The sequence below is a fragment of the Dermacentor silvarum genome, unplaced genomic scaffold (genome assembly GCF_013339745.2).
Source record: "Dermacentor silvarum isolate Dsil-2018 unplaced genomic scaffold, BIME_Dsil_1.4 Seq679, whole genome shotgun sequence".
Lineage (NCBI taxonomy): Eukaryota > Metazoa > Arthropoda > Arachnida > Ixodida > Ixodidae > Dermacentor > Dermacentor silvarum.
Genome location: NW_023606619.1, coordinates 8,866 through 33,207, shown reverse-complemented (window position 1 = coordinate 33,207; position 24,342 = coordinate 8,866). Strand labels below are relative to the sequence as shown.

At 47.0% G+C, this 24,342-nt stretch overlaps 1 protein-coding gene across 1 annotated transcript; it reads right to left on the bottom strand.

Annotated features, from left to right (window-relative positions):
• Positions 1 to 271: 271 nt before the first annotated feature.
• Positions 272 to 22,529, bottom strand: LOC119435401 (BAI1-associated protein 3-like). The gene is made up of 5 exons (XM_037702267.2): positions 22,524 to 22,529; positions 15,709 to 15,792; positions 10,092 to 10,360; positions 7,044 to 7,313; positions 272 to 369 (listed from the first exon to the last, which is right to left on the bottom strand). The coding sequence occupies exons 1-5, from the start codon at positions 22,527 to 22,529 to the stop codon at positions 321 to 323; spliced, it is 678 nt and encodes a 225-aa protein (XP_037558195.1). The 3' UTR covers positions 272 to 320.
• Between the last annotated feature and the right edge of the window lie 1,813 nt (positions 22,530 to 24,342).

Genomic DNA, 24,342 nt, shown 5'->3' with positions numbered 1-24,342 from the left:
TTTTTTTTTAATTTAGTAAAGCACAGTCAACTTTACTTCACTTTTATAAGCCTCATAGCTCAACAATCTTGCTTCAGGTTCCAAATGAAAAATTCAGCTTCCGGGTGCTGTTACAATTTAACCTTGTCTCTCAAATTAAAAAGAAAATATCATTCAAATTAGTCCAGTGGTTCTTCATAAAAGCATCGCCGCATTTTACATGTATATTAATAGGGTAATTGGAGTTCACTGCAAGCTAAAGCTTCCTGTTATTGGCCAAGAATCCGCTGAAGACAGACCCAAGGATTTTTCCTGAAAGTCAGGCTGCTTTTCAGACGAACTCACCAGACGTCGAGGTGAAGTCGATCCGTGTAAATATCGTCGATGTCCCTGCATGATAACAAAAAAAGAAACAAAATTAAAAAAAAACCTTTAGCAGATGTATGCAAACACTCATTCAGCGTGCTTCAAAAGTCGGCGTCATAACAAATGTCGCAACTTCGTTTCCTTAGCAAATGACGCCACAGTTTCTCTCGCCTGCATGGCTCAGTAGTACTTTTACCCATACGATTATCTCATCCCATGTTCAACTCAATGAGCCCTCACTGTCTTCAAACGCAACGCGCTTGACTAGCTGCTTTTATCATAAAGTCTACCCTCCCTAACGTTATCGAAGAATGGAACAGTCAACCGGAACCAACTGTAATCAAACGTTATGCTAAAAACGTTTTCGGAGCTAATAACATGATGTTGTCACTTGCTCTGTCTGATATTCTCTCTGTAAATTTACTTTCTTTATGATTCCACTATTGTTCACCCTACTCTAGAAAACAACTGTCAAAACTCAGATATTATTGGCACTTGCTTGTATATATCACTCCGCATTTCTGACGATACTTACTTTTGTTGAAACAAAAGCGTTCACTTCCTTTTCCACTGCTGCCCCTTTAGATAAAGCCCCCGTTTTGGGCTTTTAAAGGTGAACTGTATGAAGATAATCGTTTGCTCCGTTCTCGTTTTCTTTCGTTCGTCCATGTGTAATGTCATGCTGGCCAAACCAGTCGATATGCGGCGACTTTAGCCCAGCAGACATATCATATTAATTGTAACTTGCGTTTGCGTACATAGAGTGTGTTGTTATTTCGCTCTTCTTCATTTAAAACTCTTTCCCAACTTCGCTTTATTTATTTATGTTTTTGTTTAGATAGACGCCTCTAAAAACTACCTTCCCACTTTCGCTAAGTAATTATTCATTAATTCATAAAGAGAGAGACCAATGAGATGCGAAAGGCAGGGAGGCTAACCACAAGATAGATATCCAGTTTGATACCCTGCACTGGGGAAGGGATAACGCGAGACAGAAAGATAAAAATGTACACACATAGAAAGAGGGCCACATTTCAAAAACAGAAACATAAAAATAATGTAAGCAACAAGCGCTAGCCTTTCTGCCTTTGAGTACTACTCCCACAACTGCCTTGCTTTTAGCAACAGCACAAATCTAACGCCAACTCGCCAAACTGTTCGTCCAGCTGAACTTCGTGGGAAAACAGTGCTGCACAAACCATTCTTTCTTGTCATTTTTTTTTCTCACCCAACCCACTATTCTCTCATCTGATTCAGGGCCAGCCTTTCGCGAGCAAAAAACAACGCCTCATTTTGAATTTACTTTGTGTATTTCTCTAACTCACTTCGTCGCTTTTATCCTCACTTCATTCACAGCTGCTGGAAATGTTGTGCTCGGTGTAGGCGACAGCCGGCGACGAGTTGTGAGCGGAAATTCGATACGTTTCGGCACGACATTCGCGCGATTGCTACTATACATCAATAAGGGCCATCAGATCGAAGCCCGGACGCGTTCTAAATTAAATCGCCCTGCAAGAAAAGCTACTATTGCGCTCCCCCAGCGAGAGCACCGCCAAACATTACCAAAAAAAAAGAGGTGATACTCGTTTTCTGCCCGTTCACTTTCATTGTTTCGAGCTCACAAGCACGACGTCGGAATCAGCGTGAACGTAGTATACGGCGTAAACAACGACGGCGACAAAAAAATTTAAAGAATAAAAAATAAGACAAAAACGCCATAAAAGCAACACAAATCCTAACGCTCCTTTCAGGCGAGATTACACGGTTCACGTTCAACCGAAACGCGACTGTTCGCGCTGCGAATCTGGAGAGTTTTGTTGCAGCTACAGGCGAGAGATCGGAAGATAAGATAAAGAATTAATAGCCAAAAGAAGGATTGCGACAGGTCTTTAGTGAGAAAGAAGGAAGAAGGTGCTTTTTAGTCGCTTCGACGGCACACGGCGTTCACTTAAAAGGACCTTCGCACTTATTTTTTTATTATTATTTATTTTCCTTCCTGAGTTGTTTGTGTCTTTCTTTTTTCCCTTCTGTAGAGCGTAGCTTGGAAGCAAAGATGCGTCGTCAGGAAAATCGTTGAAAAGCGAGAATTTTTTTTTGTACGACAGAAAACGAGAAGCGAAAATCGATACCGCTCCTGTTGCTATCGTCGGAAAGCCATGCACTAAGGAAGCGACGCGTTAAAGAAAAATGAAGATAACAATTACATTAAACGAGAGACAGCGTTTTCTCGAGACACAGGATGTAACCAACAAACAAACATTATAAAGGTACAACGATCTTTGCAGAACACCGAACTCAAAAGCAAGTGCAAACTAAGAATTGAAATAAACAAAAATATTTTTTTCTAGACGTGTCTTGGCCGCCTCAATGCAGTTTCCTGAGAAACGCGAAGAAAAGATGAAATAACAGCTGTTATGCAATGAAGAATTCCAAGTAGAGTTCACCGGCTTCTAGCCGTACTCTTATTTTTTTTAAAGAACGAAAAGTAGTTGTACACGTGCGCTTGCACTTAAGAGAAGAGCGTCGATCGCGTGGCCTATATAGTGCAATTACCGAAAATTCCAGCTCCAGTCGGTGAGATTGACATCGCTTTTTTGTTTTCTTCCGCATTTGCTTATGGAATTTTCTTTCACCATTTCATCTCGCACTTTCAGAAGCGAATTCGTTTTTTCATTATTTTATAATTTTTGTGTTTGAAATATTGCACTGCTTTTATTTTAAAAAGTGTTTGAAAGTAAAAATATCGCATATCCAGGACGTGAATTATGATGTGTGGGCGAAGCACCGGGGGATCATTCGGGTAAACCAGAGCTACGGACGAGAGAGAAAGAGAGAGCGCGTCGGGAACGAACGCTCTTGTGTACCGCAGCGCCCCTAGCTACGGACGAGAGAGAGAGAGCGCGCGTCGGGAACGAACTCCCTTGTGCACCGCAGCGCCCCTAGCTACGGACGAGAGAGAGAGAGCGTGCGTCGGGACATGCACCCGGGAACGAGAGAGAAATAGAAACGAACGCATTCGGGTAAACCAGAGCTACGGACCAGAGAGAAAGAGAGCGCGCGTCGGGAACGAACGCTCTTGTGCACCGCAGGGCCCCTAAGGACGAGAGAGCGCGCGTCGGGAACGAACGCCCTTGTGCACCGCAGCGCCCCTAGCTACGGACGAGAGAGAGAGCGCGCGCGTCGGGAACGAGAGAGAAAGAGAAACGAACGCATTCGGGTAAACCAGAGCTACGGACGAGAGAGAGAGCGTACGTCGGGAATGAACGCTCTTGTGCACCGCAGCGCCCCTAACTAAGGACGAGAGAGCGCGCATCGGGAATGAATGCCCTTGTGCACCGCAGCGCCACTAGCTACGGATGAGAGAGAGAGAGCGCGCGTCGGGAACGAGAGAGAAACGAACGCATTCGGGTAAACCAGAGCTACGGACGAGACAGAGAGCGCGCGTCGGGAATGAACGCTCTTGTGCACCCCAGCGCCCCTAAGGACGAGAGAGCGCGCGTCGGGAACGCACGCTCTTGTGCACCGCAGGGCCCCTAAGAACGAGAGAGCGCGCGTCGGGAATGAACGCCCTTGTGCACCGCAGCGCCCCAAGCTACGGATGAGAGAGAGAGAGAGACAGAGCGCGCGTCGGGAACGAACGCTCTTGTGCACCGCAGCGCCCCTAGCTACGGACGAGAGAGAGAGCGAGAGCGCGCGTCGAGAACGAAGGCCCTTGTGCACCGCAGCGCCCCTAGCTACGGACGAGAGAGAGAGCGCGCGCGTCGGGAACGAGAGAGAAAGAGAAACGAACGCATTCGGGTAAACCAGAGCTACGGACGAGAGAGAGAGCGTACGTCGGGAATGAACGCTCTTGTGCACCGCAGCGCCCCTAGCTACGGATGAGAGAGAGAGAGCGCGCGTCGGGAACGAGAGAGAAACGAACGCATTCGGGTAAACCAGAGCTACGGACGAGACAGAGAGCGCGCGTCGGGAATGAACGCTCTTGTGTACCCCAGCGCCCCTAACTAAGGACGAGAGAGCGCGCGTCGGGAATGAACGCCCTTGTGCACCGCAGCGCCCCTAGCTACGGATGAGAGAGAGAGAGCGCGCGTCGGGAACGAGAGAGAAACGAACGCATTCGGGTAAACCAGAGCTACGGACGAGACAGAGAGCGCGCGTCGGGAATGAACGCTCTTGTGCACCCCAGCGCCCCTAACTAAGGACGAGAGAGCGCGCGTCGGGAACGAACGCCCTTGTGCACCGCAGCGCCCCTAGCTACGGATGAGAGAGAGAGAGCGCGCGTCGGGAACGAGAGCGAAACGAACGCATTCGGGTAAACCAGAGCTACGGACGAGACAGAGAGCGCGCGTCGGGAATGAACGCTCTTCTGCACCCCAGCGCCCCTAACTAAGGACGAGAGAGCGCGCGTCGGGAATGAATGCCCTTGTGCACCGCAGCGCCCCTAGCTACGGATGAGAGAGAGAGAGCGCGCGTCGGGAACGAGAGAGAAACGAACGCATTCGGGTAAACCAGAGCTACGGACGAGACAGAGAGCGCGCGTCGGGAATGAACGCTCTTGTGCACCCCAGCGCCCCTAACTAAGGACGAGAGAGAGCGCGTCGGGAATGAACGCCCTTGTGCACCCCAGCGCCCCTAACTAAGGACGAGAGAGCGCGCGTCGGGAATGAATGCCCTTGTGCACCGCAGCGCCCCTAGCTACGGATGAGAGAGAGAGAGCGCGCGTCGGGAACGAGAGAGAAACGAACGCATTCGGGTAAACCAGAGCTACGGACGAGACAGAGAGCGCGCGTCGGGAATGAACGCTCTTGTGCACCCCAGCGCCGCTAACTAAGGACGAGAGAGCGCGCGTCGGGAATGAACGCCCTTGTGCACCGCAGCGCCCCTAGCTACGGATGAGAGAGAGAGAGCGCGCACGTCGGGAACGAACGCCCTTGTGCACCGCAGCGCCCCTAGCTACGGACGAGAGAGAGAGCGCGTCGGGAACGAGAGAGAAAGAGAGAGCACAGCTGCGCCTCTAGCGGGAGCGGCGAGTACTAGCGTGGCTACGACGGCGCGACGAGGGACAAGGCTCGACCCTAAGGAGCTTCGCCCACATGGCAATTTTTGATGTGTTCGGACATTTCTTATTCCAACTGGCGCTAAGGTGGAACATTAAGTCCCCCACTATTAGTTTCTTCTGTTTTTTTTCACGCTCAACAGTATTTTTCTTTTCCAAGTAATTTTCATCCTTCATACCACGTTGACCAATCAAATATAGAGTATCAGGAAGCGTATGTTTCCGTTCTCTCCACCTAATTCTCGAGGTAACTGGAATCTTGTCTTTAGATGTGTTTCTTTCTCTACTGAAAAATTATGTGCTTTGAGAGATATAGACCGAAAAAGGAGTGCGGAAAGCAAGGAAATTAAATGGAATACAGACATCTGTTTTGCAGCGGGAAGCAGAAATATTGAAAAAAAAATGTAGCAATTTCGCCCGATAGGCGAAGCATCGATTGCGATAGCAAATGAGTAGACAGCTATACGAAGTAACGATAGTAGTTTTACCGGCCGTATAAATTTGTAAACATCCGCTTACGAACTGAATTAACAAGCATTGTGCCACACGCGCACAAACAAACATGAGCACATCTCACACGATGACCGCGCACACTCGCTGTCAAAATGCTGGAGTGAGGAAGCGCGGCGGTAGCAGCGCACCAACTGACATTCGTGCTACCTCTCGCTTCAACACGAACTAAGCGGCGAGAACACAGCGCACACGAATCTAACAGTACTCTGCGCACTCTGTCCCCAACGCAAATCGCTTTCAAAATAGGGGCCGCGTGGACGCGCCTTAAGCAGCCGCCGCCGAAGTAAACGCCCCCCACCCACACCGTGCCCCCACCCCTCCCTCCTCTCTGCCCGGTACCTTGCGCGCGACGAAAGACGGCGCGCTTCCTCCCCGCTTTTCTCCCTTGCGCGCGCGAGATTGAGCCACCATCGTCGGCTCGCCCTGGGACGCTTTCACTCGCACATACGTACAGCATACGGCGCGCGGCGATCATGTTCTTGCTTTATACGAAACATCACGGCGACGTCGAGCGCGACGAAGATGGCACAAATGCGCCTCGAGTTTCAGTATAGTTGCTATCACAATAAACAATTCGGGAAAAGACAGCAAGCCATCGAAAGCGGCCAACGCAGGCGGTGGCAGCTGGTGCGATAGCCAAAAAATAATGATTGCTTATTCAACTGAGCAGATTACATTCTGAAAAAACCCGTAGTGGATTTCCTTTGTGGCCATACTCTACAGTCGAGTTGATGACAGTGCTCGCTTTCGTTAGAGTTACTATATAGTAACTATATAGCCAAAAATAATGATTGCTTATTCAACTGAGCAGATTACATTCTGAAAAAAACCCGTAGTGGATTTCCTTTGTGGCCATACTCTACAGTCGAGTTGATGACAGTGCTCGCTTTCGTTAGAGTTACTATATAGTAACTATATATAGGGTGACTTTACGGAGCCAGAGTTGGGCCGCTGTTTTGGAGCCCAAGATGAGCCCATGGCTTTGGAGCCCAAGATGAAGTACCTTGGCGCAACTCTGCCTGCCTAAAGGGAGCTTATACAGTAACTGCATTTTTCGTGAACCTTTGTCCCCCTAGCAGGCTTCCGAAAAACTAATTTGGCATGTTTAGAGACGGAACACGTGACTCACAGCCGGAACCGCTCGTTCCAGCGCGGGTTGAGCGTCGCCGGCTTGACGGTCGTGGTGCGGATGAACTTGGCCGGCACAGTGGCTCCCTCCAGGGAGCCGCTTCGGGGCTCGCGCTTCTTGAACGACGCGCCCAGCTTACGCAGCGAGCGCCGCGGTGATCCGGTGGCGCTGCCGGCGGGAGAGCGGCCCCCGGTGGCCGGCTCCTCGTCTGAGCCGCACCCGCTCGTGGCGCTGCTACTGCGACGCCGGCGCCTCTGGGGGTCCGAGTTGCTGAAAAAAAATGCAATGAAAGGCCGTTGTTGCTCGCTCGCTAAAGAGCCCTTACCTGCTTGCGGTAATTCACTAACAAGTAAGTTGCTAGAGCGGTGGAACGAAAAATGTTAGGCCTAACGTTAAGGAAGAGGAAGAGAGCGGTGTGTATGAGAGAGCAAACAGGGATAGTCGATAATCTAATTGACATTAAGAGAAAGAAATGGAGCTGGACAGGCCATGTAATGCGTAGTATGGATAACCGGCGGACCATTAGAGTTAGAGAATGGATACCAAGAGAAGGGAAGCGCACTCGAGGACAGCAGAAAAACTAGGTGGGGTGATGAAGTTAGGAAACTTGCAGAAGCAAGTTTGAATCAGCTAGCGCAATTGAGACAGTGGTAATTGGAGAGCGCTGGGAGAAGCCTACGTCCTGCAGTGGACATGGAAATAGGCTGATAATAATGAAGTTGCTAGACCATAGCGTAAAGGCAGAAGATAAATACCAGCGATAGAACACAATGCACACAAGCAAGACAACGCGGCGTGGTTGGAGCTTCACCTTGTCGTCTTCTTGCTGATGTACGTTTCGTTTTGACGCTGCTTTTCGTCTCCAATAGGGTGCGAATCGCCCAGCTCTCCACCTTGTTACGTAGCGACAGCTTCACAAGACCTGACTGCACGCGTTCGCGTTCTACACAACCAAACGTCGCCGGTATCACCTTGTTCAAACTAACTTTGACACTTTCGTCAAAGTGCAATTTGTTAATAGGTGCGATGAATTGAATCATGCTTTATACATCTCGACGCGCTTTCTGGCCTAACGGGTCGTTCTGAAATTTGTTTCAAGTTTACGTGGCCGCTCCTTATGAGCTCAGCCATATGCTTGCACTTTGGAGCAGCACTGCTAATGCTTCGCGCGTGGCGATGGCATTGTCAGAATTTATCCAGGTCACTGGCCTAAACCAGCAACTCAAGTGGCTAGCTGCTGTGGTATATGTATACGCTGTGTGCGTGTGTACACTATACGTATGTGTGTGTTTGTGTGTTATGTATTAATCATCTTAGTCGCACGCTAGGCGTATGACAAAGCAAACATCTCCAGTACCCATTAAAGAATGTATCTGGACTGGACTGGAAAAACTTTATTTAGGTCCTGCAGGACGCGCTTAGCGCGTAGCGAGCGTCTCCCGCATAGGGACCGGCAGGGAATACCTGGTGGCCGCTTCGTGGGACTGCTGGACGGCCCATTGCTGATCGGCGAGAAGCGAGCTTCTGAGGGACTTCTCCCACTTGTCCGAGGTAGAGTCGGGATGAGCGTTTCTACACTCCCAGAGCATGTGTGCGAGTGTCGCCGTGTATCCGCACGAGAGGCACGTGTCGCTGGGGTACGCGTCAGGATAGAGAACGTGGAGTTCGGTGGGGTTTGGGTACGTGTCTGTTTGTAATAAGCGTAGGGTTAGCGCCTGCGGTCTGTTAAGTTTGTGGTGTTGGGGTGGAAAGATGCGGCGTCCAAGGTAGAAGTGTTTTGTGATATTGTTGTACGGGTAATGGGTGCATCTCGGTTGGTCTCTATCTCGGCAAGGTGGGGTTGCCCTGGGACGGCGCGATCAGTAAGCGCACACGCTGCGTCGTGGGCGATCTCGTTGAGGTTTGGCGGGGCACCCGGCACCCGGCCGAGATGGGCGGGGGAACCAGATGACGGTGTGGTGCTTGAGGGTACTCTGATCAGCGCTGCGGAGGTAGCATAACGCCTGGTCCGATACGACGCCGCGTTCGAAGGCTTTGATGGCCGGTTGGAGTCGCTGTAGATGACTGCCCGTTTGCTGTCGAGCACGGCTAGGGCTACGGCTACATGCTCCGCTACTTCGGGCTCTCGAGTGAGGATCGTGGCGGAGTTGAGGTACTGCTGCGAAGATGAGACCGCGACCGCGGCGAAAGCTTGGTTGTTGCGATAGGCAGCGGCGTCCACGAACGAGAAGACATCGTCCGTTTTCATGTCTATATGCGCCTGAGAAGGGCGGTCGCGTCACAGGCGATGTACCGAAGCCGGGGTGATTTTCGTTATCAACATGAGGTTGGTATCTTGTTCGTTGCCGCATTCCCAGGCTAAACAAGACAGCGTAAATGGACATTGTGGAGAACTTTCCAGCCGCCCCGAAACCCCGGCCAATAGGAATTGTTGTTGTTTGTTGCTGTTCTTGTTACCTCTACATATGGAGTTTGCTGGGGCACTATACCTCTTCCTTCTTCCATGATGCACCATGGTAGTGGAGCCGTTCGCTCTTGATAATCACAGCACGGTATGAATGAATGAATGAATGAATGAATGAATGAATGAATGAATGAATGAATGAATGAACAACTTTATTTGTCAGGATAAAACACTGCAGGACCTGCGGGGAGGCAGGAGACAGAGACATCTACTCCGCGTTGAGCCCTATGCACGGAATACCCATAGCATAAACAGCTATTGGCTGAAAAAAAAAATCAAGGGCCACTTAGTTGTCCCTAAGTGGATGAATGCGAAAGCACTGCCACCACCAAAGGTCGAGCTTTCGACTCCCAACGAAGGTGATGAATTCGAGTGCCTTAATTAACCCCATCTTAATTAACTTCTCCCTAATTACTTTTGCCTTAACTAACACTAAAATTCGTGCGTTCGACTCCCACTAGTGGTCGTGGGTTCGTAGCCTTTTCGGACCATGGCGTGGTCAAGCCAACGCCGGATGTTCCGCCTCATGAGCCACATAATGCATTCGCATTAAAAAAAAAGAGAGAGAGACGCACTATACGTACCCGCACGGCTGTATCCCGAGCATGCAGTACGGGTCGCTGTATCCGTTCGGGTCCTTGGCCTCGAGCCCCTGTGCCTCGACCACGGTCACGTTGAGCACGGGGATGGGCGGCTTCTCCTCCCGGGCGAGCCCCAGCAGGCGGCGGTGGCTGTCGAGGGGCATGCCGAACGCCGACTGGGCGTACGCGTGCAGCTCGCCGGGGCTGACGCCGCCCGAGCAGCCCAGCTTGTGCTCGATGGTGTACAGCACCTCCACGTACAGCTCCTCCCACTGCGAACAAGGAACAGACACACACACTTCGTCTGTGGGAAAGGAAGAAGAACTGCATTGATACGACAGGACTCAAGATATTTGTTCGATGAAGAAGTTTTCAGTGCACCTAATGTAAGATAAAACTTCTATTGTCAACACGAGCAGCCCTGACATAATTTTCGGCCTGCCTAACGAAACAAGCATGGATTGGCGAGCAACCACGCCACTTTTGAGTTGTTCGCAGCGCTTGAGAGAACACTTCGAAGAAATGCTTTTGGAGCAGACAAGATGAAGTTTTATGGATATAAATAGTTATGTCATATATAGCACACTGTTCGTAAACAATTTTTCACGTATTCTGTGTCAATACCCCGTCCTTTCGGGAGGACATATGCCCGACAAGTACGATATTGTCACGTAGTAGTGACGGCGAGAAAGGCAGTCCTGAAACTGTGAATGACGAAACTGATTCTTTATTGGGCGAACCTGTACCCACAAAAGCAAGTTACACTCGAAGCGCAACGATAGCGGCGAGCACAGTCGGCATTGTTCCAGAGTAATCGCTGGTGTCCGCGTGTCTTCCAGAAAGTACTACACAATTCGAGTTGCGCATACATGCAATCAGATTACTCAAGGTTCGGTGACAACAGACCGCGGATAGAACCATGGATAACATTCGAGAAACTTCCGATACATGCAGGCACGTTTTGCGCTGAGCGTTAACACTTGTTAGACGGTGAAACTCCGTCACCCGAGAAAGATAAACAACTATACGTGTCAATATAATTGGACAGATAATGAAACATTGTAGTATGGTGCAGTAAACAAGCCGAGTTTTGGTCATGGCCAGTACACTGCTATACGCGAGTTAAAAAAAGTTAAGCTCTGCTATTTAACGGGTCAAAACCACGATTTGATTTTGAGGCACGCCGTAGTGAGGAACTATGGGTCGATTTTGAACACCTGGATATTATTTACGTGCCCCCAAAGGACTCACGACGGGCGTCCTGACATTTCGCTCACTTCAAAACGCGGCCGCCAGGTTCGGGCATTAAACCCCGGACTACGCGCTCAGCCGCGCAGCATCATAGCCACTAAGCCACCACGGCGGTTTGCTACAAAGCAGCCGGCAAGTTACGACTAACTGCCAGACAAGCGTACGTTACTAGAAGCGCCCTCTGTACTTAGCGAACTGAAATTTGTTGAAATTCGGCCAATTTTCCGAATGTTTTTTTTTTTCTTTTTTTTTGTGAAGTGCTGCCCATTGACTTGCGCTGGTACAGTGCGGTGAAGTTTGACATATCGCCGCAGGCACAATGTCCACAACTGCTGGCTACGCGCCTTCTCTGATCGGCTGACAACTCCAACATGGCGGAATTCCACAGCATGGCGGAATTAGACCCCGAAAATGTAAACCCGAGTCTTCACTATTGAAACGAAGCACAGCTCTAAGCTGGAACTCGGCAAAGAGTCTTGCAGGTCCAACAAGCGTATTCATTCGACGAAACAAAATAAGTTGGACAGAAGAGAAGCGCTCATCTTGTGTTTACCTGCTCTTTGTCTCGTCTAAGATGAGCGCTTGTTAAGCCTAAACGTATGAAACAACCGTAGCCCAACACGTTCCACAAACACCCCCGATACTTGATCGAAAAAAGAGAGAGAGCAAGGAGATGAAAGGCAGGGAGGTCAGTCCGACGAGCGTCCGGTTTGCTACCCTACCCGAAAAGTGGAAATAAAAGAGAGAGAGAGAGGGAGCGCTGACTGCACGCGGGATGATGCACAGGGACAGTATAAGCGAAATGTTCCAATAAAGTGTACAGGTATTTAAGAGGACTACCCCGTTCCACTAAAAACAGACATAGAAAAAAAGACAACACTCCAACACTGCAAATCCCTCACGTCGCTAACGCTTCGCGGTCCGCATTCAATCTTTCTCGCCTCTCGTCTTCCATGTTTTATTTTTTTTAACGCTGTCACGAGCAGCAGATGCCCATCGGGCGCGAATATATCCTCCGCTACAACGCATTACGTCGTCATCGAACGGAGGGGGGGGGGGGGGGGGGGCTCCCGGCGCGCTCTCGAAGTACGTATATAAGCCACTCGAAGTCCTGTCACAGCCGTAATACGCTGCGGAGAAGAAAAAGAAAGCTCGAGCGCGCGCGTTCGCAACACCCACGCCATAAGCGGGCTGCGCGTTTATCGCAACCTCCGGTGCCATAACCAAAAAGGCCTCGACAACGCTACTCGCGCCAGAGCGGGTCATCATTCTTCGCGATGCTGTCAGATTGATCATTGCCCACGCTTTCTCAGCGTCATATATATATATATATATATATATAAAAGGAACACGTAGCAGCAACATAGTTCGCAAAACAGTGTTTCAAACGCGTATACCTGATTCCTTTCTTTACTAGTTCTTGGCGTGTTTTATTCTTTATCCCCGAGCGTTACTTCGAGGTAGAGAGGTGGAGCTATTTCTCGACGCGGCGGAGTGCGGCGTGACGCCTCCCCTCGGCAGCGCGGGCGGTGCTCGGCGTGTGAACACAATTTCGCGCAGACAGCCGCGGTGAGGGGCGCTCTTTATTTTCACGAAGCGCGCGCGCGCGCGGAGGAAGACAAGAAAAAGTGCAAAAGCAACCCGCACGCCCACGTTCTGTAAATCCATCTCACCAACTCCATGCAGCTTAGCGAGGGCTATGTATATTATATATGACTGATGTCGGCCGATAAGTAACGAGGATCGGTTACTTGTTTCATAGCACAGAGTTTGGTGAGAACAAGAACTATAGAGCGATATCTAGCTATATATATAGTCTTATGCGAGCATGACGGTTCTGCAAGCATGGTAATGACTGGTAGTACATGGGTTTGTTTAAACTTTGCCATTGCGGCTTCAAACGGGATTGTGAGTTTGTAAAATCGATCAGTTTCAAAAGAATTTTGCGCTGTAAGTGCAACAATTCAGAATGATAGTGCATGTGCTGACAGACCTATAGGCGGTGTCCAAAAATCGCACCGCCTGCGTCTCGTTTTCGCCCGGCGCGATGGCCAAGTAGTGCGTTCGCTGCGCCAAGTCCGTCCCATCGTCACAGACTAGCGTATGAACCGCAGCGTTCATAGCCGCGGCACACTGCACGCAGTGATGGAAGCGACATTTTACTTTTGGAGCAGATTTCGGAGCAGAAAAAAAATGCCACTTTCGAGCGGCCATACGTGTTTTCGGAGCAGAAAGAATACTAGTTTGGAGCAGCTATTCGTGCTTTTGGACCAGATGGCAACGTATGCCATACGACTCCTAGAGTTTAAAGCATCACCGTCTTATAAATATTAGTTTTTATTATGAAACGTAGTGGACATACAATAATCGATGCAAATGGCAAGAAACAAACAATTAAGAAGATGGATGGTTATCGAACGCGCAGTAGAATGAGCTAAATATTTAAAATACCAGTACTTGTGGCCGAAATGAGACCACTGGGCCACCGTAGCGTGTACAGATCGCTGCGTTTATACTCCTCGTATTTGGTGCCTTAAAAGGCCTACAAATACCCGCCGTGGTTGCTTAAGTGGCTACGGTGATGGGCTTCTAAGCACGAGGTCGCGGTATCAAATCCCGGCCACCGCGGCCACCTCCCGATGGGGGCGAAATGCGAAAAAGACACCCGTGTGCTTAGATTTATGTGCACGTCAGAGAACCCCAGGTGGTCCAAATTATTCCGGAATCCCCTCTACGGCGTGCCTCATAATCAGATCGAAGTTTTGACGCCTCAACTATAATTTAAGGGCAAACACACAAACCGAGTAAATTTTGAACACTTTCGCCGAAACGTAGATCTACTCATTCGGCTAAAGTCACGCCCTGATAGAGTTGCTCGTAAAATCCTTCAAACAGTGAGGTTAGCGGCATCACTGACCCGCCTTCATGATGTCACAGTTCACAGCTTGTATATGCGTACGTCATGAAGTTACCTACAAAATAAAATATTACTAGAGGGAACTCCAGTGGTGTCTCTACTACGGAAACTACGAAAATGGCGTTTCAGCCAGCATGGGAGTAACGGACAATGCATGGATTGACTAAGCTTCGTCTTTCTGGCTTCAAACGGCTTTTCAACTTTGCAGGTTCATCAGTGGTCAACAAAATATTTCGTTTGCATTGATTTAGGAAATAACTGATTAGAATTGCCAATTATTCCGAATGTGCGCAGAGACTAAGGAGCTGGGGAGGGGGGGGGGGGGAGGGGCTTCGAAACCCGGACGTCTATGACGCGTTTCTGGCTCCTTCAATCGCTTCCGCCACATGCAATCCGCAAAAGCATAGAATTTGAGATGTGCATTTCCTATCCAGAGCCACTTGCTCGTGAATTTGCTTTTGATGGTGTTCAAAACATGGCGTCTATGACGTGTATCCCGCTCCGGAATTGCTTCCGGCGCATGCATTTAGTAAAAGCATATCCTTCGAAATCAGCTTCCGTCAACAAAACGAAGCCTTCGCTGGGGCGTGTATTTTTACAAGCGCCTATCGCCTTGCTTTGTTTCTATTAGAAAACTATGGGTGCTTATAAATTTAGAAGAATAAAGCGCAATAAATAACGTAGCAAGAACGGTCGAAGCCACTAGCACACAAATTTCACCAATTCAAGTACTAACCTCATTTCCGTGGCAGATGTACAATAGCCAGGGTTAGCACTTTCTTGTTCAAAACTTTAAGGTGTATGTGAGAAATGCAGTGACGTCATCACGATCCCCATGTTGTACAGATAGCGCACTACACAGTCGGTGCACGTTATCGCTATTCTATCTTAAATATCCCTATATCTCCGCTAGCACTGTGAACGCTCTGAAACGGGACAGTAACATCGTGTCCACGACATGGCACTGATGCTCCCAATAACAACAACAAGCACTTTTCTCTACTAAAAGACTCACGTCGCCGTCTTTGTTTACAAACGCAGTGCGTGTCTACATAAAAAGGAAAGAAAAACAGCTCCGGCAGAAACGCGATAAGAGTCGCTCTGTTTACAAAATGTCCATTTTCGAGCTCAGAAAAAGAAGAAAAAAAAAGAAGCGGTTACGATTCAAGATGGAGATTAAATCTCAGCGTGTCCGTTTCACAGCCGGATCTTCTTTCTATACGGTCAGCAGGCTTCGACAACGCTCCTTCTATGTGACGACGCCCAATGCACGAGCTCTGGGTATTTCACTTCCGACGAAACAAGGCGCTTCGTACGGAGACACAGAGGGACACGATGTCAGCCGCGGCTAACAGACGGGACAGTTCCGTTTTTGTTAGGGAAAGCTCCCTTTCTTTTCTTTTTTATCCATATCTTTCTGCCTCGCCTGTAGGGGAGACAGAGTCAACTTACCTCTTTTTTGTTAATCTGGTACTCCTGATGAGCAATACCCAGCTCGGTCTCTGTCGGTATGGGTTTCTCTTTATCGGCGTCATCCTGCAAAGAGACAACAACAAAAAAAATATTAAAGAAAGGCCGGAGGGGGCGGAGCGGGGGTGGGGGGGGGGGGGGGAGCGGGTATGAGCATTCATCTTCGCTTACTAGGTATGTACCTGTCGCGATGTCAGCGTCGGCAATGAATCAGCTATGTACTATAGAGCAGCCCGCTGATGATATTGACCAATGGGAGGTCGTCGTCGGCACCGGTCATTCCTCTCGGCACTAGATCCCATCGGCCGACGGATGCTCTCACAAATAAGTGATCGTGGCGCGTATCGATGTGTTCAGAGTAGGAATGATGTTTTATTGGCGAGCGTCGGTAGGTTACACATAACTTCAAATACTGCATGACAACAAATGAGTTGATTTTCGTTGTTGTTCTTGTCGTTCTTTTTCAAGTACGCTTGAACGGAACGCTGACTGTGCTAATGAAGCAGAAATTACGTGACATTACACGATATTGAACAATTTAGCGTAATTTATATTGAACTTTGAACGAAGATATGGCGATATATACGTATCTTGCTATAAACACCTCTAGCGTCGAAAATAGGGACCTCATAAGCCTTTCCAAGTCTTTTCGCGATATTTTTTTCTAGCTCTTAGTTCTGTGTTACTGTACAACACAGACTTTACACGGGGTGATCATTATTAACTTTAAAAGAATCTTTAAAAAAATATCCTGTGGTAGATATCATAATTATTGCCCTGGAGCTGTACTATTCGAAGAGGCGGATATTACGAGCACGAAAAAATCGAAACACATGTTCAATTAATCAACAATAATTCACTAGTTAACTTTTCAATTAAATACTTTACGGCACATATTGCGATTTACGAAATGTAGCCGGTGAGCTTGTAACACGTATCCACTTGAAGTGGATACACTTCCAGGATGACACCAGTTTGGAGATGTACATTCCCAAGGGGTGCGAAGAAATACATGGGTGTACCGCTTACTTTTGAGCTTCAATGCATAAAAGAGGGTTTTCTTCAAAGAAGTAGGCGCAACTACAGTGCATTTTTACGGCGAGTTTGATGGCACATATCTCCAAATTGGTGTCATTCCGGAACTTCATTCCAATTGGATACGCCTTGCAATCTCACCGGCTGCAATTAGAAAAGTGCAGTATGTGCCGTAAAGTAAATATTTAGGAAGTTAAGTAGTGAATCTTCGTTAATTTGTTGAATCTGCGACAATTTGGTAAAACGGCGTAAAACGTAAAAATGATAACTGCGTATATTTTTCATATGTAAGGCTTGCCTTTAGTTCACCATTTTTATCCTTCTAAAGAATTTTTTTTAAGTGGCGTTTGTCGTCCTGTTCCAAACTAACAAGCCCAACATTCGCGAAAATGCACACAACAGCCACGGAATTGCGAATGCATGTGCAAACATGTAAACAAGTATATCTATATATATATATATATATATATATATATATGCCAATTTAAAAGAACAAGAGGAACAATACGAGCAAGATGTAGAGTAATAAAGATATACCCAATCCCACTAGTATGTTTGTTTATTCCCGTTCGATACATGGGTCATCGAATAAATCGCGTCGACTCTAAATGCTTCTTTTTTGCTTTTTTGCTTTTTTTGCTTTCTTTTTCTTGTTCTGATATTTTCAAATTCGTGTTGTCACTTTTGCCTTTTTGATTAAATGTATGCACGAAGTTTCCGGCGCTTCGCTGAAGCACCTGTTCCTCAGCTCCAGCATGTCATAAACAGAAAACAAAGAATCCCCTCGAAAAGAAAAAAAACGTAGGAATATGCAAAAACAACTGCAAAACTTTGCTAGAAACCATAGATATTTATTGTCGAGGACAGCGCCAGCTTCTTTTAAATCCGCTGGAAATCAGTTGAGTGGCATTTCATATAAAGCGCCCCGGAGGAAAAAGCGAGAACAAACCACGCGACATAGTCGGGAACAGAATGGCGTGAGACGCTCAGGCTGCACCACGTGACCCTATACCACGTGACACACCCGACCCCAGGAATACACGATATCGGGATCGCGCCCCTTTCATTACACCACCTCAGCGAACGGGTCCCTTTACTGGGCGAGAAAGCTACTGAGCACACGTACAAAACGACCGGATGAATCAAAGGAAGTTGCGCTTTATAAACTAAATTATGCGTTCGAAGGCGGGCCCCCGGCACATAAGTACCTGCTACAGGTGACTATATATAAATCGATTTCTTACATAGTGTGTTTCAGCGAACACTTTCAAAAATATTTAAAGGTCGCCTGTGGCAGATAGCACAATTCTAGTTCATGAGCTGGTCTACTCGAAGAGGCGGACATTCTTTGCACAAAAAAAATTGAAATGCATAATCGACTCATAACAAAAATTCACTAATTATGTTTGTTATGTTTACAATATGGACCTTATGGCCCATATTGCAATTTACAAATTCTAGCCCCAGAGTTCACAAGGCGGATCCACTTGGAATGAATTCACAGGATGACACCAGTGTCGATATATTAATTGTCGATCTTTGCGGAGAAATGCATTGGCGTTCCAGTTACTTTCTTAAGAAAACATCGTTTCATATGCACTGAATCACAAAAGTCGGACCAAATAGAGACTTCGCGTTATCAATTTCGACAGCGCACTCTATCTGCTCTTATTCGCTCTTTTTTTATTATCTCGATCCTCTCCTCCATGAGTGGGGTAGTAAACCGGACGTGCTCAAACAAGATACACAGCGCCTCGAACTAGAACTCTGTTTACATGATTCACGTTGGACGCTTTAACTTGCCAAAGTGTTAGGACCCCGACCATCAAAAGCCCTGAATCGCAAAGCAATGGAATCCCTCCAACGATTCTTTGAAGATGCTGGCATTTGCGACGAACATTGACACTTTTCATAGTGTGCATGCCTCATTCGTGCATCTCAAACTTGTGCAGCGCTTACAGTCACGAATTTTGTTATAACGAGAAATTTTGAATAGAAACTTTTACATTTCATGCTGTTAGCTATATCTGTTTTAGTTAGGCAGCAACTAACGCAATATTGAGTATTTTCTATCCTATATTACTGACTAGGGGAAAAGGGTAGCCTACAGCCAGCAAAAGGGTGACAACTCCTGTCTTTATTTTTATCTCAATAAAAGAAAAGGCGAGCTAGGTGGGCGTGTTGGTAACTTAATTTGAATGTGTAACACGGCGAAATGAATTAAAATCTGGGGTGTTATACGCCAAATACGCGATATGAGGTGATGACCCCGTAGTGAGGAACTCCGCGGTTTAATTTTGGCCACCATAGGGTTCTTCATGTGCACCCAAAGCACGGCACACATGCGTTTCTGCGTTTCGCCCCACCTCAAAATGCGGCCGCCGCGGCTGGGATTTTGATCCCGCGACCTCGTGCTTTAGCAGCACGACGCCATAGCCTCTAAGCAACCACGGCGGGTGACACAGCGAAAACAAAAAGGGATAGAAAGCAGGCAAAAACGACATGTCGCTGACTCTCCACTGTCGATTGGAGAGTCAGCGCCCTGCCGTCGTGTTTTTTTTTTTTTTTTCTTTCTGCGTTTTGTCACGGTTCGTTGGCGCTGTACGTGTTACATATTCAGAATGAACCGCGGAGGTGAGTCAGGTTGACATTCCTAGCTTTTCTTTCTCTCTCCCTCTCTAAGCTACGCTCTTACATCATTTACATCACTTGTGGCCTTTACGGCTGCGTTTTGCTTTCCTCCTCCTCGTCCTCCAATAACGTCAAAAATATATAGAAGCATATACACGCCTTTAAGGTTATTAAATACTCTTTCTTAACACCCATTACAATAGAAGAAAAAATCTCCTCCACGAGTGAGTGGATCTAGACCATAACTCCATCGAAATGGCAGATTGAGAACATATATATATATATATATATATATATATATATATATATATATATATATATATATATATTACGAGAAGCGATGGTAGTGCTAGTGTGACGATCGGTCAGCACACCTGCACCGAATTGCAAGATATATCATGCTCCTACTTTTCAGACAGCTTTTGTTGTAGGATTGCGGTACGTACAAATTGTTTTCTAGAAATCAGTCAATGTTCGTTCGCACTCAAGCGTTACAACACCAACTCGAGAGAAAGTTCATCTACATCTAAAATAGCACTTGAAAAGGCATACGCATGTTGAATATGTAATAGTCAGTTTCTGCATCATTAAAGCATTGTTCATCAATGTATTTGTGGCCAAATACATTCATGACCCACTTAACACTGATAAACACTTAATTTTTTTTCAAATCGTTCGAATTAAGATTATCTGGTATAGCGAGTTCGATTGGCGCAGCACTGTAGGGAATCTGAGGATCACTGGGAGATGACTTTGTTCTCCAGTGGACAGAATTAAGCGGATGCTAGTGTCAATAACAACAAAATTTCAATTTATGCGCGCCCATTGTCGGAGCGCTAGCTGACAATGCGCGCTCTTCAGCAACAAACAACGGTGTGCATTGAGTCAAGCGAAAACAGCGTCGTCTGGCTATGCCGGTGGCAGCAGAATAAGAAGCGCATACAGGGTCGCCATGGAAACGGCACCGGGAGCTCGAGGGAATGTTTTGGGCATCCCAGCATTCCCAGGCGGGCAACGTTTGCTGCCACGACCTCGCGAGACCACGCGAGACTGATTGAGACAGAAGCGCTGTTCTTGCACAATCTGTTGGAACGCGCGCTGCTGCTGCTTCGTCTTCTGTTAACGTCGTCTGCTCATCGTCTGTTTGTCGTCTGTTGGCTGTCTGCTCGTGGGTGGGCCTTTTTGCATGTTCGCCTCAACGGCAATATCCCTCGCCCGTGCCGAAATCCATCGCTGGGTCTTACGGCGCGCACAGTGTGATGCAGGGAGTGCTAAGTTCGTAGCCCGGATTACTGCAAGCTTCTCGAACGTTTCAGCTTTGACCGAGCAACGCGTTAGTGCTGTGTTTGAGGATTACGAAACGAGCGCCGTTGTCTACGTGCAACACTGTGGCTTAGGAGCTAACTTCTACAGACTCTCTTGATCAGAGATTGCCTAATGTTGCAGTAAAATGTTTAGCAATGTTTAGCAAATGAATTAACGTCAGCAATGATTTTTTTTCTCGGAAAGTGAACGAATAGCCCGCGAGGGCAGTGCCGCAGTTATGCGGAAAGATGCGCGTTCTTTCACTCAGCCAGCAGTGACAAGTGCGAAATTTGGTTTGCTGCGTCGTTCCCCGGTCTACCTTTATTCTTCGGTCCCCTGTCGTCGCCATCGCGTTGTCACGTGTCACGTCACTTCCTTATCCTCAGTTTGATATTAGCCGTCTGGCGAGAAGAACACTTGTGTCTTGGTGTTTATACCTTTGTTTTCCTTTTTTAGCTTTTGTTGTTTTCTCCACTCGGTGTTGTTACATTTTGGATCATACAGGACCAAATAGTCCACTGTAAGATGTTACCAAGAAAAACAAAACACCGCCGCGGTAGCTCATTGCCAGTCGCGTTTCGTTGCTGATCTCGAGGTCGGGGGTTCCATTCGAGTCGCAGCAGCCGCATTTCTATGGAGGTGAAATGCAGAAGCGCGCATGTACATTGATTTAGGTGCACGTAAACGCAAACATCCAGGTGGTGAAAATTATTCCGGAGTCCTTCACTACGGCGTGCTTCATAGTCAACTCATGGTTTTGCACGTAATACCCCAGCATTTCTTTGTAAAAAAACAAAACTTCGGCCACCCACCACCGGTACTAGGATTCATGCATCTGCGGTTGGCAGCCGAAAGCGCTAACCACTGCGGTATATGATTCTTGTTTTCTTCTTTCATAATTACTAGAGCGCGTAAAATGACACGAACACGAAACATCCCCTGATAAACAAACTAATTGACAGTCACAATGAGAATTACAGATACAATCACAAGATAAGCAAGCAAGTAGCTTTCACAGTAGCAGGCACTATATCGCACGCTCAAAGACCGCCAATAAAACACGCTGTTGATATTACCAGGCTGTTTCGTTAAAAGTATGCTTTTCCCTGCAAAGTTGGCAAGGATAAGCACCTCACTAAGATAACTTTTTGTATTTATTGTACTGCCTGGGGGAGAGGGTGCGCTGCTTTCAAACTTGACAATATTTGTGCAGGGTTCCGTGCACTATACACGGAGACTCTAAGAGCAGCGGCTTGCGCTCGCATATTTCTGAGTCTACAAGAGGGAATTCTGTAGCGGACGAAGAAGACGTTGCACGTGTTGCCAAGAGAGTGTGGCCAATACCGCTGGTAGGAAGAGCCATGTGTTGAAGCCGCACAAGAACGACCGATGAGTTTTGTGAGAAGATCGCAGTATTCGCTACGAGAGCCTGCTGCTCCAGCAACAAATGAGCCAAGAGCCCGTATAGTATCGCTGAATGAAGCCTGCTAATTGTTTTTAACCTCGGGACTTCGAAATGGACAGATATGCTTACGGACGATTCGAACGTACACCATGCGATTAACTCAATTCGTGAAGTGAAGAATGCAAGACGCAATGGGCTCCTTAGCTTTGCGACGAGACTAATTTCTCAATACTCTGCACGCGTCACTTAAATTGCATAAAAGACAGTCTCGCCAGCACAGACGCATGAAATACGAAGTCTGCACAAACTTTGCAGATGAGCTCTCGCAGGCGAATTATAGAGGTTTGGACGAGAAACAATCTCTTCTTACGGACACGTTAATATCTTTACGGTATTGCGAAAGGCCCGCCACTACGCGCACCGTCATTCAGGGCTGTGTTAAGCTTATTTAGAAAACAATTTTTTTCCGTTCTAAGCTACACGCTGTGCCTCTCCTGCTTAGGATTCTACTGAGTGCCGTCACAATTATCATCATTATCATCAGCCTAATTTCTGTCCCCAACAGTAAAAAAAAGGCCTCTCCCAACGACGTATAATTACCCTTTTTTTGTCAATTAGCTCTATTTTATGCCTTATTATTTCTTTATCTCGTCGCACCACCTAATCATGTGGTGTCCTCGACTTGCACTTATCATCTTCCTAGTGTCTTTATTTCAGCTTCATAATTAATGCTGCACGGTACCGTAAATAAAAACAAACAATATTTATTTGCTTAAATATACTGCTCGCATTATCATAGCTTATAGAGAGAAGGCATATAAAACGTTTATTTATTTATTGATGTTGCTCATACATAATGAAACATATTGCTGTACAATCATGTCACAACTACTAAGACTATGCACCGTTCAGGGCACAGTCACTGTGCAACTTTATGCGAAAACAGTACACTTCTAAAACCTGAAATTTGGGCGAGTCCATGACTACTTGACTTGACTTGAAGCGCATGAAAACGAGGACACAATAAAGGAAGACCAGCGAGGACGAGCGCTAACTCCAAACTAACGCTCATTCTCAGAAAGCCATGCCTATTTATCAGTCGACACTTATGAGAAGCAAAATACATCATTGCGCAAAGGCGCTCCGAACCCCCAAAAAAGTTTAAGAAAGTTGTAAAAGTTATGTGACCCAGCTATGCTTTTTAAAAAACACACAAAAAAACGAAAAGCTTCAAAAGTTCATTAAACAACAAGCTCTTAGTCTGGCCTTTATCACGTGGACACTGATAGTGTTGGATTTGCAGCGAAAAACGACTTATCGAGATATGCTATTTCCTTCGTGTGGCTGTTTATCAAGGACTGGATCACACACGTGGAACCATTTTTTTAATGTATAAAGCCTTTGCAACTTCCCAAGTTGTCCTACCTCGGTGTCGGAAAAGGACTCATGTGCCTTGCAGAACAGGTTCAGATCCGCATTGTCAGCAGTGTAGGGCAAGATGAGAATATGGTAACCCTTTGAGGGTGTTGTTTTACTCCCTAAGCTTAACGTTTAGGCAGTGGCTTGTCTGCCCGATGTATTTTTCTCCACATAAAAAAATTAATGAGGTACACAACATCACAGGCACAAGGAACGAAGGAAATTTTGCCTTATCTCGTGGTACACTGAGTTTCTTTTGGCTTCTCCTTCCTACGCATGCGTTCTCGAAGAGCTAGACAAATCACGCCTAGCTTGTTCTTAGCAGTTAAAACGACATCAACATTATAACTCTTTTAACTGCTAAGAACAAGCTAGGCGTATTTGTCTAGCTGTTTGTTCATCCAGCTATTTGGCCGCTACCTAAACATTAGACTCGGAAAGCACGACAGCTCCCTGAAAGAGTCACTGACACTCACTGTATTCGCATATTGATGTACACCGCGGACAATGCGGATTTAAATCCGTTCTACACGGCCCAGCAGTCCTCTTATACCGGCGTCATAACAGACATCCTCGCCTTCAGGAATGTTTTTTTTTTATGTTAGTTTTTTATGTTAGAATTTATGTTAGCTTTTATGTTAGTTGTTCGTGTGTTTTTTATGAATGCTGGTACTTATACCGTTAGCGATACCACTTGTCGTTGCAACGCATGAATCTTAGTTTATTTTTTATGTATTTTATTTTATTTGCGCATTATTTAGAGGCACTTATTTGGATAACTCGGTGAGAGGGGACGGTACACTGGGAATGTTAAAATATAG

Coding starts and splice junctions, on each gene's coding strand:
- LOC119435401 (XM_037702267.2), bottom strand. Junction 7,314..10,091: donor CTCGGGATACAGCCGTGCGG/GTACGTATAGTG, acceptor ATTTTTTTTCAG/CAACTCGGACCCCCAGAGGC. Junction 370..7,043: donor TGGAACGAGCGGTTCCGGCT/GTGAGTCACGTG, acceptor GTTATCATGCAG/GGACATCGACGATATTTACA.